We start from the raw sequence: 17,914 nt of genomic DNA on the forward strand, positions 1-17,914 counted from the left end.
TTTTCTGATGAAGGGTCGAGGCCCGAAACGTAAGCCTCTCTGCTCCTATGATGCTGCTTGGCCTGCTGTGTTCATCCAGCCCTGCACCTTGTTGTCTCGGATTCTCCAGCATCTGCAGTTCCTACTATCTCTTCCCTCCCCATTCCCTGCATTCCATGTACTCCCCACCCCCTCTGCTGCCATTTCCCTGCATTGCAGAATCTCTTCCTGCCCTAAAACCTTCGAATTTGCTTTTCTGGGGCAGTAATGATTTTCCAACATGCCCCTTCTTACAACCCTGGCAGTGCCTACTAGTGAACACCATCTGATTGGACAGCAGCACTTGAGTGTGGGGCATTCTCATGCTGAGGGGCAGAGATCAAACTCTGCACCATCAAATCCCAAAGAGTAACTGTTGTAGGGTGGGCTTGTTCCAGTCCTGATGGAAACTTTCCATTCCCAGGGAGTGAGCAGGCCACACCCTCAATCTCCCTCCTGCTACTGCTGTGAAATGTAACTGTTTGTATTCATCCTGCATGAACGAAAATGGAGTTTCTTAACTTTAAGTTAAATATGCCTACTGATCTCCTAATTGTTCTAAAAAATTGGTGTTTCCCTGTCTAGGAGGAAAAGATGAAGAAAACTTTAATCAGTACAGGTAACCTTTTAAAATAAATCTTATTTCCTTTCATCTAATGAAGCTTTGATTTTTTTAAACTAAGAAATATTTCTACCTGTTTTCAATCAAAATTATAGTATTTGAGGAGACATTAAACCACCTCCCCATCAGGAGAATGGAGTATTAGAAATCTGAACCCCTACCCCAGCTTCCTTGAACCCTGCCTACTTTTAATTCAAATTGAATCAGAATGGAAAATGGGCAACCAGTCTACTCCTACTATTGGTGTTTGTACTGATAATGTTGCATTGGGATTCATGCCTTATTTCAATTCACTATTTGAAATGTAATTCATGACAGCCATGTTTCCACAATATGGAGAAAATCTACCAGATAGATTAAAGTGAGGGACTGTGGCATCAGAAGCTAAGTACCTTTCTACTTATCTGCTGGGCCCAGCACATCTGTCTCATCAGCCCACAAAATTAGACACCATTTCAAATCCAGTCAATCTGCCTGAAACATCCCCACTGAGGTCTTAGATTCCACCGCTCCTGGGCCCTCTCCCCAAGGCCACTGATTCTCCCACAGACCTTTTGAAGGCGTGGGGAATGTGATCAATCTCCTTGTGTCCCCAGGTCACCAATCTTCCCAACTCGTCTCCATTGTCCCTAACCACCTAAGCCTCTAATCCACCAGAGCCTTCAGTTTCCACCAAGCAGCCTGGTCTCGACTTTGCTCTGCTCCCAGGCCTCTGATTCCCCTCTGAAAAGTCCACAGTGTCATGTCAATGACATCTGACCCAGCCTCTACAAGGTCTTGGGTAAAAACTCTACAATGTGTAGAAGAATCCAGACCCCCCTAGATTTCCAGTTTGTTGCTCTCCACTGGCTCCTGTATTGACAGGTCAATAAAATTAATGCTTCCCCCCACCTTGTGTCATTTGTAATAACTTATCCTAGTTTTGGAGATTAAAATGTTGATTATGATAAGTGGGAAACAACTACACATTGTTCACGCTTTCAAAATGACATGAAATTATTTTGAGAAGTTTATGGTTTGCTTCTCAATTGATCTTGACATTTTTGATAACACAAGGTGAAAAATGATTATTGAATTCAACTGGGAAACGTTTAATGCAATATTTTTCTGTTCATTGAATTAAACCTGGTGTAATACTGCCATTAAAATAATAGGAAGATTGTATGGATATGGCAAGTTTTTGTCCACAGATACCTCTAGTTATGCTTTCTAATCTAGCTGATGTGAGTTAGTAGCATTACGCATGATGCCAGTTGATCAATCAAGTCATTTAAATTTTCTACACACACCTAGTTATCTGTAATTTAACTGTTATGTAAATTGTATATTCTTGGGAGGCCATGTTCCAAACCATCATCAATGCATTCAAGAAGGATTATTGAAGAAATTCAGAAGCCATTCAGAGGACAAAGGTCATCTACCAGCCTTCTCCCACCTTACAACACAGCTCCTCGACTGTCAGGAATGACAGTGGGCCATTGGATATAGTGGATAATTTCTCCTATCTCTGGAGCCCCTCCCAATGAGAATTTCAAGTGTAATTCAACATTTTCTCCAATGCCAGAGAAGCCTTCAGCTGTCTGAGCAGGAGAGTTGTTGGTGACAAAAAACCTTAAACTGGCACGACATTCATGGTCTGCAGGACCGCATCCCCAGGCGTTGGTTAACTACATTGAGTAGGCCACATCGCTTCCATGTGTGGCACAAGATTCCTAAAACAAGTTCTACACTCTGGGCTTCACTGCAGCAAGCAGTTTTTAGGAGGCTAAAGGAAACCTTTTGATGATATCTTCAAAGTCTCCTGGAAAATAAGCAATATTCCCGCCAACTCAAGGGAATCTCTCCCAAGGGTCACCCAAACTGGAGAAGAAGCATCTGTGAAGGTAATAACCAAATTCAGGATCTCCAACAGACGCACAGGAGGCCAAATGGAAACAACAGAAAAAGCATGTGAAAACCCAAGCATCCCATTTGCCTGCCCCACCCTTGGCAGTCTATAGATTCAGCATCGAAATATTTATTCACCTTGACCGATAACTGCTGGTCATCCTCAGTCCCAATGATTTGTCTAAGGAGAAAAGAAGTTATAAACTACATGTTCTTAGTTCAGGCACAAAGCTGCTCCAGAGGCCTTTTCCGACACGCAACTACAGATTTTGCCAGACCCGTTCCCCTGACTCCAGTAAGATCACCGAGTTACCTGCTTTACTTTTCCTCCTGAGTCTCCTATGGCATTTACACTGTGATGCGGGAAGCCAACCTCAGCCTTGGTTTGCCAGTCTTTAAACGCCATGTCCCTTTTTCTTGACTCTATGTTGATACCCAATTTTGTATGTACCCTTTAAACATATACTTTCCTCTATAATTACATTCTCATTGCACAACATCAGAAAAAGGAAATCTGCATGTATTTAACAGATGCCACTCAATCTTCAAGACAAGGAAAACAGAGTGGCAGAAATACTATTCTATGAGACGTTATCTCCTCCAGTCTCTCTACCTGCTAAACGTGCCCTAAAAATCAGGGACAGCTCATTCCATTCTTTAACCCTGCTACATCTTCAATTTACCTCACCCACCTCAGTTTTTTTGCCAATATTTGCAATTCTCATTATTTTAATCGATTGTGACTTCAAAGTGCAAATTAAAGATCCACTAAGTGTTTAGTTTCTTTTAGTTCACAATTAAAAGGAGTAATCTCTTGGGACAAAATTTCTACTTTACACATGTTAATTGTAAATGTATTCTTTACAAACTAATATTAATACCGGGACAGATAACTCAACACTTCAAGCAAAATATAAACCTTCCGAATGAGTAGCAAACAAAAACAAATTAAACATTTCAGAGATAGTGGGAACTGCAGATTCTGGAGAATCTGAGATAACAAGGTGTAGAGCTGGATGAACACAGCAGGCCAAGCAGCATCAGAGGAGCAGGAAAGCTGACGTTTGGGGCCTAGACCCTTCTTCAGAAATTTCAGACATTTCAGACTTGCTTCAGCCCCCAACTTTTCTTAAATGTAAAAGAAAATATTAAGAGACATAGTTTTAAAATTGTAAGGATGTCAGTTGCAGAGCAGAATCAAATTCATTCACAAAATTGGACATTGCATGCAGTTAGTTTATTATGGAATAACTTCCAAATTAATTAACTGTTAATCATACAGTTGTCCTTACATTGTAATCAACATTTATACAGGTTTCTCAAAATTAAAACAAATTTTCAGATGATGTGATGCACATATATGAGTAGTTTATTCATATTTTGTTTAGATAATTTTATATAATTTTCAATGTGTACGCTTTGCTGTATCTATTTTGAGAATGTATTAACTAATTTACCGCATGGATTAACAATGCTTCTGCACCCACAAGTGAGAGTTTGGGATTATTCTATTTCTTGAAAGAAGCACCTCCTCCATACTACTTGTTTTCCAATATGCCTGCATCTCAGATTTGTAAGCATCCTTTATGCATTAAGCATGGAGCTATCAAACTGAGATTACATGATATGATAACACATTAGGTAAAGGCAGATATTGGTGAGTATGGAAAGTATTCTATTTTTAAAGTGTTTTTATTCTATTCATTATTTATCTGAGAGTTGAATTTGCATCTAGATCTTGAATAAAAGCTAATATCTCAAGTCTGGGGTATCACCAAGAAGGCTATATTATCACCGCGTCCTTGACTGTTCACCTTTTTGAGTTTATCGTTTGAGATGCTAAGCTTTGCTTTGTCTTTGCTGCTTAAATACTAGGCAATATCAGCGTCGGAAATGGCCCAAAACGAAGAGACCAAACACCAAGTCCCTGTGAGTTAACTGAGCAATACTCCAGATTTGCCTACAGCTCTGCTGTTCCAGCAAATTGCTTGCTAATTTTTTTTTGCATGCAAAGCCTGATATCAGCATGGACATTTGCAACACTTTCTTTCTCTTTTTAACTAAATTAATAAAACTTTGAGATTTACTGAATTTTAAAATATGTACTTGTAGAGACCATTCAAAGAAACAGTTACTTACACAAGAATTAATTTATCTCTTTTAAATATAGGCCTTAACATCTGTCAAACGTTGAAGTGCTAAAATTGAACGCATCACAATTGCATTTGATTTGCTCAATTCCTATTTATGTAGAACAGCAACATATTCATAACTGAATAGATAGGAAACCTACTGATAGATGATCAATAATAATTGACCATAAACAGCTACCAATAAAAAAGCTAGCATGAAGTAGAACGGTAGCCAGCAGAACCATTTAAAACAATATTAAGCCACTTGTCCTATTCAGAGTGGAAATATGTCTACCAGGAGCACCTGAATTTCAGGTAAGATACCGATGCAATGGGGTGTAGCTTTCTACTGCAAAGAAGGGAAACATTTTAGGAGGAATGAGGAGAGATGAGTACAAGCACAGTGACAAGTCACAGAATTTCAAAGTCCGCTTTTAGGCTCTGAATTATCAGAATGGAAGATCAAAGGAACTATGCAGTTTAGCTGTATTGAAAGGAAGTATAACCAGCCATAATTAGGAAATGTGGGCTAGTATTTTTGGGGCGTTGTTGGGGGTTGCGGGGGGAGGTGTATACAAACTTCCAACTTTGACCTGTAATTTCCATAATAGAGAAAAACTGCATCCAACTATTAGATCTGTGCTCTTTGGACTCCATGAATTCAAGATTCATCTTGAACATAAATGACAAAGAGCCCACAAAATGGTTTGTTTTTGTTTTTAGTCTTTAAACAAATTGATTTATTAGTTATGAAAATATTGGGACGTGGGAATAAAGGTGGTTTGTCTGGTCAAACTGGTTACAGATGGGAAGTAGTGTGATTAAGTCTGCTGAAAACTGTCTACCAGAGTTAACAGCACAAATAGATAATGAGAGGTATGTTAAAAACAGAAGTCAGTATCAGCCAGGAGCAAGTCAATTAGGTGTGATTGGGTAGATTTGATGAAATCTGTTTTTCTTTCATTTCCAAATAATATCATCCATCATTAAGTGTTACTTGTGGAATATCAGAGAAAGTTTTACACAATAGTGATTATTGATTGATGCACAGGCCTATGAAGCCCAGCCTGGTAAACTTAGCACAATATGGAAAAACTGCATCCAGTTGTTATATTCTCTTTGATATACTGTGATACAGTTTGCTTTACTGTTGTAACTATTATGTAGGGCTATCTCCTCATCCATTTCACCACAGCTATCATAGACTCCCTACAGTGTGGAAACAGGCCCTTCAGCCCAACAAGTCCACATCGACCCTCAGAGCATCCCACCCAGACCCACCTCCAGACACTATGGGCAATTTAGCATGGCCAATCCACCTAGCTTGCACGTCTTTGGACTGTGGGAGGAAACCCACGCAGACATGGGGAGAATGTGCAAACTCCACACAGACGGTCGCCCAAGTGTGGAAACGAACCTGGGTCCCTGGTGCTGTGAGGCAGCAGTGCTAACCACTGAGCCACCGTGCCGCCCATGCTGTTTGTTTTGATGCCTCGCATTGCAAAACAGTCAAATGCATTTTGTGCAAAACATAAAGTGAGGGGTGACCTGATAGAAGTATATAAAATTATGATGAGCATGGATAGGGTGGATATTTTTGTCAAGGAGGAAATGACAAATATTAGGAGATTTAGGATTAAGATGTGAGGCAGAAACTCTAATAGAGATGTGTGGGGCAATTTTTTTTGCACAGAGGGTGGGGTGCCCGGTATGTGCTGCCAGAGAAGGTGGTAGAAGCAGATATTTTAGCAATGTTTTAAGGGAGATTTTGACAGACGCATGAACAGACAGAAACTAGAGTATTATTGACCAAATGCAGGCAGATGGGATTAATTTAGAATGGCATCATGGTCGGACCGACATGGTGGGACAAAGAGCAGTTCCTGTTCAGTACTGTTCTGTGTTCTATGTATGGAGGGCCCCAAAGCATTTTGGTCCTTGGGGCTACAATTTTTTTTAACTTAGCTTGTACTAAAGTGTAACATGAAATGTGCAGCATGGAAGAATTTTATCAAATTAAACATTGTTTTCAAAACAAAAATATACTGATTTACATTATACTCTAGAATGTGTAGTAACTGTTTCACTCTAACTTTTTTTTTACCTTTCTTTTCACCAGTACTGATTTCTCAGTGAAGCTGATCTCAAAACATTCTTTATTTCTCTTCTTCTGGGTTAGCCTGCTAAAATACTGCATGCATTTATAAAGTTTGTGAGTTTGCTTCTTTTTTATTTGAAATGCTATTGGTGTAGCAACCTTTACTAATCATCTTCCATATTTACACTTAATACACCTCCATTGTTTTTGTTGTCTTGAGTTTTTATTTTTAAGATGTAATAAATCTAGAAATTGCTGGAAAAGCTCAGCAGCTCTAACAGCATCTGTGAAGAGAAATCTGAGTTAACGTTTTGAGTCCGGTGACCCTTCCTCAATTCTGATTTCTCTTCACAAATGCTGCCAGACCTGCTGAGCTTATCTAGCAATTTCTGTTTTTGTTTCTGAAAAATTACAGCATCTGCAGTTGTTTCAGTTTTTATGTAACAAATCTAACTTAGAGGGGGTGATTGATCCCTGACTATTCTAATTTTTTTGGAAATATATGACATTATCTCTAGCAAAGAATTTGTCTGTGACATCCTAATACCCGAGGTGCCTGCCTAGAACAGACGAGAAGTCCCTGGACTGTACCAATTAGGACGTACCCCTTGTAGGTAGAGCCTGACATCAAATTAAACATAAGCTGAAGTGTATACTGTACTCAGTTTATCAAGGTCTACGGTGGCCTAATCAATGGTTCCTAGAGATCACTGGAGGCCACTGAAAAGTGGGTAAGCTTTCATTAGTTTACTTGCCTTATTGTGTTGGAACTTGCACTGCTTTTCTCATTTTGAGTTCTCCCATATTGGGATAAATTCTGAAGTCTGCAACATGGCAGGAGCAGATCTACGGTACTGTGAAAACAGTGAATCACTTACCATCTTATTGTCAATGCCACTTTGGTTACTGCTATCATGTGATATCCCTGAGGGTTGTTGATGCTCCATCTTTGAACACACTTGTGTTTGGAATGGATATATTTTTGGTCTCGAGAATCGAGGGATGTGGAGAGCAGATGGGAAAGTAAAATTGGATCCAAAGATCAACAATGATCATATTGATTAGTGGTACAGGCTTGATGGACCATATGGCCTATTCCTACACCGTATTGTGTATTCATGTGTTTTTTCATCTTGGCCATAAGATGGACCTCTACCCCAAATGTGGAATGTTAGAACATTAAAAATGGTCTACCAAAAATCATTGGAGCAATTGAGGAACATGGTTGGGATTCTTGTGCTTGTTTGTTATTTCTATTCTTTAAAATAGAATTGTGCGTTATGTTCTTCAGGCTAAGGCAAGCATGAGGCCTAGGGCTTAACACATCTGATAGTCAGATAGTTGTTACAGCAGCATAGACAGGAGCTATCCATCAGAACTATCGCAGAAATCCTGACACAGCTGACCCTGAAGAAATTGCCCAGGAAATTGAAAATGCCTACTGGCAATTAACCTCCGTTTGAAGCCTTCGATAAAGTCCCTTTACAGTTAGAGATTTTGAAGGGGTTTGACTTGCTTAAGCTTAACGCTTGGAGGGTTAAAAATGGACTGTCACTCATGGGTATTATTTAAACTGAATCCTGGACACAGACACAGACACAGACACACACATCTCTCTCACTATCTCCCCTCCCCACCCCCGCAACCCGACAAATCCAACATGAGCACATATACTCTAGTCTGACACACAACATTCCACGCTGACTCAAGATCACTATCTTGACCAGAAAACCCTCCCCTAAATCCAATATCCTTCTCACTCTGACCTGATCTCTTGATCTATCCTAAACACCCATTCACTTCTATGACCTGGCACCCTACCCACCCTTCATGCATCTGGCACTTAACTCCTCACCCACCCCTTCTCTACCTCCTACCTGTTCATATATATCCTTCCATGGTAGCTGTGTTGCAGGACATTGAAACATGAAATACTGCAAACAGACTGCTATAAAATGGGACGAGATGCCCATGCTGTTGTTCTCCCCTGCTGGCTATGATGATTCCTGGAAAGGATTCCATTGTTTCTTCACAGAAGGCTCCTGTCCAGGAATTTCCAGTGTAGAAGTCATCAAACTGTAAGTATGCGCTTTCTTTTCTCTGATCAGGGTTGGAAATAGGGTTTCCAACCCCAACTGGAGTTTCAAGGCCATTGTGTCCCAATATAAATCATCTTTCCTTTGTCCATACACAGCAGCCCCTTACTTAATTAGACTTTGTGAAATACTGTGTCTCGAGATGTCATCAGCATCAACGCAACAATTCTTTTCCATGTTACATATAAAGGTCAACTTGTGTTAAAACCCATCTGTACTTTTTTTTTGAGCCTGTTTTGTGTTTAATTTCAGAGGACAACTTTGGGAAGGCTGGGAAGGCTAGCCTCCTGAAAAAAGCTGACTCCTTCAGCATCAACTGGCAACAACTTGAAACTTTATACAGACAGGGTGAAAACCTATACCTTTATCAACTGAATTTCAATTTTAGCCTTGAAGACTGAATAAACTAAGGGGCTGATGTAGGTAGAATGTTTGCACTGTTGGGAAATTTTAATAGATCAGTAAACTGTCAAGGATCACTTATGTAAGTGAAGGTGGAATGCCTCTATCACTGGTTGCTAGACTATCTGCTGTAACTCAAAGTAATGCCTCACTTTGTTCACAAGCCATCATTTTGGAACGCAGCTCTCTTGAATTATGGGAACTGGCTGATTCTACAGGAGCAAAGGAAGAAGGTGGTGTTTATTTTTTGGTAAAGCACCTTGATTTCAAGATGTTTCCATTACCAATGCAGCTATAAATTTGTTGACAAAGAACCCATGCAAGAATCAACCACTGCCAATGATTTTGGAAAATAAAGTGAGGTGAAAGAAAGTTTGTAAGACCGGAACAGAGGTCAAAATCAATGCAAGGGAAATAAATGTATAAGCATGCAAATAGAAGGAATGAATTGATTGGTGAAGACCTTCTAGAAAAAGGGTTTGTTTGAAGTGAAAAAGAAGTGAATATTCAAATTGTTAATAATGGTTTTATCAACTGTCAGCCCCATTTTGAGGAATCTGCTTGGTTTGAGCACTTGCATATCTGTCGGCCTCTGCCATTATTATTTCTAGACAGCTTTGAGATGCACAGGTTAAGAAAGACCAGCTTCTGTACAATACTTAGAATTATATCTTGTAAATACTTACAACTTTTATGCCCATCAATGAAGTTTATTAGAGTGATTTAGAATTTGAGTCGATGCAAACAGGAATGCCCAGCTACATACAGTAATATCAGGAAGAAAGAGTCATCATTAAAACTTCACCGTTTGATTCACCAATTATTGATGCATTTTAAAATCTTTTTTCGTGCTGATTTGTTCAATTTCATGACTCCAGCTGGCAGACTGATTGAGACTGTTTTAAAACTCACTGAAATCAGGTTCTGAAATTACCTTTTTAAAATTGTCTTAATTTCAGCACAACAAAATGAGTTTAAAATAAATCCTTAATTGAGTAATAAAATAATTTGCATCTGTTCCAAAAATGCAACCTTCTATACTGACATTTCTGATGGGTTTTTTTTCCTCAATCAAAGATTTGCTGCAATTCTCCATGCCCACCCCCACCCCTCCATCCCACAACCTGGATTGATAGAACCCTCCACCATGTCCATTGTGTTTTAAACAATTTTGTTTTTTCAATCCTTCTCTTCCCTTCAAGGGCTCCCCTTATTTTCACCTTTAAGCCAAGCAACTGCCATTTTCACTGGACCATTCTCTGCCTCTTCCTCTACTTCAATCCTGCTGCCACAGCCAAAAGCCTCTCCTCCTCCCCTTTTAGCAATCCAAAGGAGCAGTTTCTTCTGTGATGTCCTAGTTCAATCCTCAGTTTTTGCCAAACACTGCTGCCCTTCACGCAAGCACAGGAGATGCAACAATTGCCTTTTTACCCCTAACTTTCTCACTGTCTAAGGCCTCGAGTTCTCTTTCCAGATTAAATAGTATTTCACTTGAACTTTCAGTCAGGTATACTGAATTCGCTGTCCTCCACATGGGAAATCCAAGCTTAGAATGGGTGACTACTTTGTGGAGACTCATGCATTCAGCTCATAAGCTTGGCCTGGACCTTGCAGCCTCCTGCTGTTTACATTCTCCATCTTGCTTCCAATCTGACCAACCTGTTGTTGGCTTCCTGCAGTGTTCCAGTGAAGCTCAGCACAACGTCACCAATTCATTTTTTTAATCAAGCAGTTTAATATCTTTTGGAATCAACAAACCAGTCCATTTATTCTCCTCTCCAGCCTCCCCCTCTTTTCCTGCTCAAAACCTTTTTATGTTTCTAACCGTTACCAGTTCTGATGAAAAGTCACAGACACGAAAAATTAACTCTGTTGATTTCTCCACAGATTTGCCAGGCTGGCAGAGTATTTTCTGCATAGTCTGCTTTTATTTCAGACTTCCACCTCTACAGTATTTATGTTTGAGATTTGCAGCTTAATCTGAGATAAATATCAGGTCAGTAAGAGATTTGGTCAGGCTAAATATAATGGTCCATCTGCCAAAAAAAAACGCTCTAATGATGAAGAAAATAAAATCTATTCCAGAAAACTAATTAAAAGTTTGGTTTTAATGATTCTCTCCAAACTGAAACACAATGCTATTTTTGACCTGTTTTTACAACTTACTTACTTCAAAGTAAAGTACTTGATTCTTTAAGAAGAACATTTTCTGATATGTATTGTATGAGGAAGTGTATTATTCCTATTGGCTGATCAGTCCAGATTGTAAAGAGTTATTTTCTTTTTATCATGTACCTAGTTAGTAGATGTGCACTAATGGTAAAGTTGTTTGAGATTTTTAAAAATAAGTCATTCAAATAGTTTCTACGGGGATACATTATAAATAAATGATTCGAGTAAATTGAATAATCTCTGCTCCAATCTATAACATGACCTTTCAAAGAGCAAGGGTGAAGTGTGGAGCTAAAATATTGTAGCTCCCCAACCCACAGTGCCTATCTGTGTTGGTCCCTGTTGGAACAGCAATTACTGAATTTACCCTACAATATATTACAAACATTTATCTCGACTTTTTTTTAATGGATGCAAAATGATTTTTGAGGAAGTTTGTTGCAAATTAATTGTTGTCATTACCAGTGTCTGTCTAGCTAAGCTTGAGTATTAATGATATATTAATTCTTACAAATATTTCAGCCAAGAATTGAATATTTGATTTGTAACTGTAATTTTCCTGCAGTAGTGTTAAAACTGACTGTCACTTTAGCACTGATAAAATCAAATCCTATTACAGATGTCAGCTACAAGACTGAATACTTTGTTAAAGATGTTATTAAAATTTTACTGTGTTTAAGAAATATTTGTCTATAGCCTTTAAGCATTCAAGTCTTAAAATGCATTTCTGTTCACAGTATTCCAGTACTTTTGTTTGTCAAATCTGTGTATTTGTGTAGTGTTCAGCGCAACTAAGATTAAGGACAAATTCTAGCATCAATTTGAATGAGTTTTTTTTACTACTATTTTTCTCTTTCCTTGTTCGGTATTTCTTGTTATTCCTCCTTCATATTAACTCCTGAGGATTAAACAGTTTCTGTGTTCTGTGTATCTTGTATATCATGTAATCTTTATAAAATAATTTTCTGTACATTTGCTAATGTAGATTAGAGATGTGAATAACCCAAAATATTTCTTGGTTCTTCGCATTCTTAAACTTTTTAAAACAAAATTGCAATCTGCTTTTGTTTTTGACTGATGCAGAGGACTGCACCACTTTTGAGATTAAAAGTTGAAATATTGAGCTCAAAACTCAATTACAAAGTGGTGGAATGTGCAGCACGCAGGCAGGCATTCAGAACCAGTGACAACTCATCTTAGCATAGCATCTTTGATGGGCATGAGCCTTTGAATCTCAAGGATACAATATTTGATTAAAGTTTCCACTTTCAGCTCAAGTATTATAAATGTATTCACTTGTTTCAGTGACTTGGTCTACCTGTCTTTCTTCATGTTTGATACCCACTCGACACCTCTCTGTGGTGCTTATTTGTAGTGGTTCTGAATGCTACCTGAATGAGATAAACACTTCAGCTAGCAAAATGATGATTTCAGGAACATTAGTAAACGAGGCACTGCAAAATAAATCAAATGCAAAGATGTTACACCAGAATTTGAGAGTATAGAATGGACATCATTGACCAAGTTTCTTTTTTATGGGAACTAACATTATTTTCCAAGAAATACATTTTAAGGTGCTAGATTTAAAGAATAAACAATGACCAATGACTCAAAAATAAATCATTGCCTATTCAGTTATTCACTTTACACTTTTGAAATCTGTACCTGTGTTTAAAAAGTGCCTTATCATGTTCCAAAGCATCGTTTGACACTATGCAATCCTACGCATTATGAGGTAGAGTTTCTGCTAGGTTCCACTGGTACTTCCATGCGCAATTGTCTGAAGAATCATCAACCATGCAAAAGATTAGTTATTTTCAAGTACAAATTGTTTTTGAACTTTGAGACTTTATGCTGGAAACTCCCTCCACCCACAAAACTAGCCATTATTTTGGATTGAATTAATTATTATGGAGAGCTTCCGATAATTATACCCATTTATGACTCTTCAAGGAGGGTCATAAATTTGAGCTAAAAGTATGAGATGCAAGGACTTTAAAGCTTTTAAGTATTTATTTAAATTTGGAAACACTGATTACTGTACACAAGTGAAGCCACTAAATGATTGTGTTGACATTTTTAAAGCCAACATGGCTTTAAAATAAATGTTTAATCAAAATCCAGACAGACAAATGTGGTGGACTAGAGTATCTAATTTTAAAATTTATTCTTTTTCTTGTGATAAATACATTTTGGAGGTATGATGTTGTCACTCAAATATACTAAGGAATATTTGCTTTGGTTTAAGGAAGATTTTTTTAGCATTCTTACACAGGCAACAGGACCTCCACCACTGCTTATTGAGCATGCAAGGGACCCATGCTACCTCCTCCTTGGAAAGCTCACTATGTTGACCGGTTGGTGACCAGGAGGCTTTTTATGGGGTCAGGACCCAAGGAGCAGGACGCCCACATCGCAAAGATTTGTCAGCAGGTTATTTTTTGCAGCAGTGTTTCTGTAGAGGTGATAAATATGCCATTCCAGTGGATTGTGATCACAGAGCAATACAGGTTAGGGGTAAATGATGACAGGAAGTGCTGCACAGGTTGTTTATCGTGGGGAAAGGGTATGCTGGGGGCGGCAGCAAGAGGAGTAGTGGCTCTGAGGAAACCCACTCCTCTTTCCCAAGCTGCCCTCCTTGATCAATCACAATGCCTTTGATCTAGAGGCAGCTTCTGGGACATCTTAAGCTATTTGCATGGGGTGGGGGGAATATAAGATGCCACCCTTTGTGTCAGAGTATAGATTGTATCCAAATCAGAAACTTTAGTGCTAAAGGCTATAAGTCTCTGCATGTAATAACAGCAATTGATGCACAATTCAGCTTTGTATGTTTATGTTGATAAATAACAAATCATTTTAAGCACAATTTGACCGTAGAAAACTCAAGGGTGCAGTAGTTTTTCTTTCCTGGGAAAGAATGAAATAGAGATGCAGAACAGGATAGATAATGGTAACGATAATGAATAGAAGTAAAAATAGTTGACACTGACCTGAAAGCCCACATAGAGAGCTGGTAAGGAGAGAACAGTGAGGCAGGAGGTGAAACTTTGATCAAGATGCAGTTAAACTCTGTGTTCTGCAAACTTGTCATTTTACAGGATAGAGAGATTCCTGCTATGAACTTTGGAACCCAGAGGGTGAAATAGCTAACTGCAAATCAACTATAATTATTTTTGGTAAAGAGCATACTTTGAAGTATTTTAAAAAATGATAGGCCAAGATGTATAGATGTAATCTATCTGCTTGCAGGAAGCTTTGTGTGTCAGCAAATATGCTGTCAGAAATGGGACTCAAGATTCAGAATTACTGATGCAAGCAAATTTTAAGAATATTTTTCCAGCAATTCTATCTATGCAACTATCCTGATCAGTACTTCTCCCCGAAGACCAAATGTATACTCCAATCAGTTTCACAGTGGATTTTAAATCAGCACTGCAGACTTAAACTAATGCATTGTATCTGTGTTTATAGTCTCATGTAAGAATTATAAATAGAAGTCAAATAAAATGCTGATGAGGATAAAATTAGAAAGTTTACAAATGTAAACTTATGAAGAGATTTTGAGTGGAGGTGAAGTTCATTATAATCTTTTAACTTTGGGACTATTTTGAAACAGGTGTACTTCTCGAATGATCCCTCTCAATTTGAGAAAGACTGATCTTACAGATGCATGCATGGGCCTGAAGAGGTGATCTAATTCTCCCTGAAGGTAAAGAACTAGCTGAAAATATTACTGTCCCCCACATTGCCTTTTAAACAACTTTTAACCAGATTATAACAAGCTGGAGATCTGTAAGGGTGTGGACATAGCTTCTTAACAATCTACCTATTCAGTGTTGTGCGTTTGAAAATGGCACCTTGAGTTTTAGATTCAGAAAAGTATGTAGGCAATATATCATGTATACGTTTATCAATTGAAAGGAAGACAATCAGAGCATTGATAGCTTTATAGAGACAAAGTATAATCTTATTTCTAATAGAAAAATCTGAGTTCCTTTGTTAGATTAAATAATATTATCTATCAATATTTAAAACAGCATTTAACTTTAGTCCCCCAGTAGAAAGCTACAGAATCCAGTAAGATACCTAGAAGCCAGTTAAGAACAATCATTGCAACATTGCAGCAGCAGTACCTTTTACTGACAGAGACACTCTGGTGAATCTAAAATGTCACTGGATTGTTTCTTTTTATATCATTGAAAAAGAGGATCCAGCAGGAAACTTCTTAAACTCATTTTCTAGTTTAAAAAAGAATCCTCCATCTTGTAAATATTCTTCAGGATGCTGAGAGATGTAAATAATGGTGATTTCCATGTTAGACAGTTTATTCTTAAAATTAGAATTAAACTAAATATAGTTTGGCAGGTTGATTTAGCAACATTCTTAGTAAACTTTCCATGTGAATACTATGTACATGTCCGCAAGGAAGTTTCTGCAAGTTCTTACTCAAATGATGAGTTTGCAAGCATTTCCTTTAAGCAACTTCTGAAAATTCACAAGACGTTGATTCTCTCCCCCTCTCTCTGAGACAACTTTCTTTTAGGCAATCCCTCAGGATCAAGGTTTTTTTCTACTCCAGTCAGATTCTGTTCACTGGTAGGCGTGCATGGGATGCTTGGGTGTACAGACCCTCCTGTCATTCATGCTTAGCCTCTATCTGGGCCTTTTGGAGTTGCTCAGAACAGTTGGCCCCTTCACAGATGCTGCTTCTCTGATTTGATTGGTATTGGGCTGGAGATTGCTAAGAATTGATAGAGATTTTGCAATTTTCAGGGAGGATTTGAGTGAATCCTTGTGTTTATACTGCCCTTCTGGTAATTGCTTACCATGACAAAGCTTGGAGTAGAGACCTTGTTTTGGAGGTCTTGTCATTACTGCAGACAAAATGGCCCACTGTAATCAGCTGATTGACTATAACCAGTGCCATAATATTGAATATGTTGGCCTGAGAGAGAGCGTTGATGTTAGAGCCACCTATACTGCCAGCAGATTTGCAGGATTTTGCAATGGGATTACTGATGATATTTTAATGGAATTTGAAGTATGTGCTGTATTTTGTCTATGTCTCTGTTACATATAGGATGGCTGTAACACTGTCTCCCTGTAAGCCATGAGCTTGGTTTCAGGTTTGAGGTCTTTGTCACCAAATTTTTGCTCCTTTGATGGTCAAAAGCTATGCTGACACACTGAAGGCAATGTTGAGTTTCATCGCCTATGTCTTTCCTTGCTGAAAAAGATTCCAAGGTATGAGGATTGATCCATGCTTTCTATTGGCTTGCCAAGTAAAGTGGAACTTGATAGTTGGAGGGTACTGTTGTGCATTGGGGGTGGACTGGTAGAGGATCTTTGTCTTCCTGACCTGTTGCCTAAGGTTCATTCTCTCATTTACTTCTGTGAATGATAGTTTGGAATTTGGCTTTGACTGTTCTCCAAAGGCAATTAGGGATAGACAATAAACGCTTGCCTAGCCAGCGATGCCCTCATCCTGGGCACTGACTGTTTCTGATGGCAAAAGTAACTCTACAATCCTGTACAACTGGAGTACAACTGTCTCCTACACACGGATCAATAAACTGCTATAGGTTTAATTTCAAAAAGAGTCCATGCTGAGTGATTTGACTTTCATTTTCACACCAGGATGTCTATAGTTGTTTATCAGTTTATTGCTGAAGGATCTTTCACATCGATTCAGCGTTAGTTACTTCGCTTTGTTTCACATTAAAATTGTGCAACCTTCAGAGGAGACTTCCAGTTTCTACAGTGTTGGCTAGTTACAAACTGCAAACCTAAGATAAGCCTAACCTATTCTACCACCCAGTTATCTGACTAGAATTTATTTTTCTCAAGTGGACTCCAGCTCAGGTAATTCTTGATTTGTCCACATTTTGCAAATATGTTTTGGTCCTATGCACAAACCTACACATTGAAGTTTCTGCTTCTGGTACATGGTGGCTAGGTTGGGGTGGCGAAATCACAGTTCAGTATTTCCTTCATCTGATCAACAGGTCACTATAAATTTGAAATAAATATTTTGTTTCAGAATTGGGAGATAAAAATGGAAGTCCACATTATTAGGAAAAGGATTTCTTGTAATGGCTCAATACCAAACAATGGAATGTCATTAAATTAAGATCAAGCATTTATGTGTTAATTGGAGATGATCTGTCATGGTGGTACTACACTAACAGTAAATATACATACTTCTCCTACTCAGATTGTACCAAAATCTACTTGCACAAGCAAGATGCATTACAAAACGTCATTTCCAAATCATCACCACAAACATCCATTGTGTCAGCTCAATCATTGCAACATTAGGCAATCAGTGCCAAGTTTTAATCTTTTTTTAGGCAGATTGGTGCAAGCCTGGTGCAAAACAGCACACAAGCTGAATAAATCTTTGGAATCAAGGTAAATATTGTAATTTTTTATATCCATTTCCTACATTAACCATCAGGTGGCCCCACTGTTGCAAGATTGCATG

General features: G+C 38.4%; 1 protein-coding gene across 1 annotated transcript in view; it reads left to right on the plus strand.

Moving 5' to 3' along the window:
* LOC109928319 (extracellular sulfatase Sulf-2-like) overlaps positions 1 to 13,065 on the plus strand; it is a 299,004-nt gene extending 285,939 nt beyond the window's left edge. Inside the window, exons 16-18 of the mRNA XM_048608567.1 lie at positions 604 to 637; positions 4,403 to 4,456; positions 9,106 to 13,065. Of these exons, the coding sequence (XP_048464524.1) occupies positions 604 to 637; positions 4,403 to 4,456; positions 9,106 to 9,136 (119 nt within the window). The 3' untranslated portion in view covers positions 9,137 to 13,065. The remainder of the gene's footprint in view (positions 1 to 603; positions 638 to 4,402; positions 4,457 to 9,105) is intronic.
* The last annotated feature ends 4,849 nt before the right edge of the window (positions 13,066 to 17,914 follow it).

The sequence above is a fragment of the Rhincodon typus genome, chromosome 19, assembly GCF_021869965.1.
Source record: "Rhincodon typus isolate 14 chromosome 19, sRhiTyp1.1, whole genome shotgun sequence".
Lineage (NCBI taxonomy): Eukaryota > Metazoa > Chordata > Chondrichthyes > Orectolobiformes > Rhincodontidae > Rhincodon > Rhincodon typus.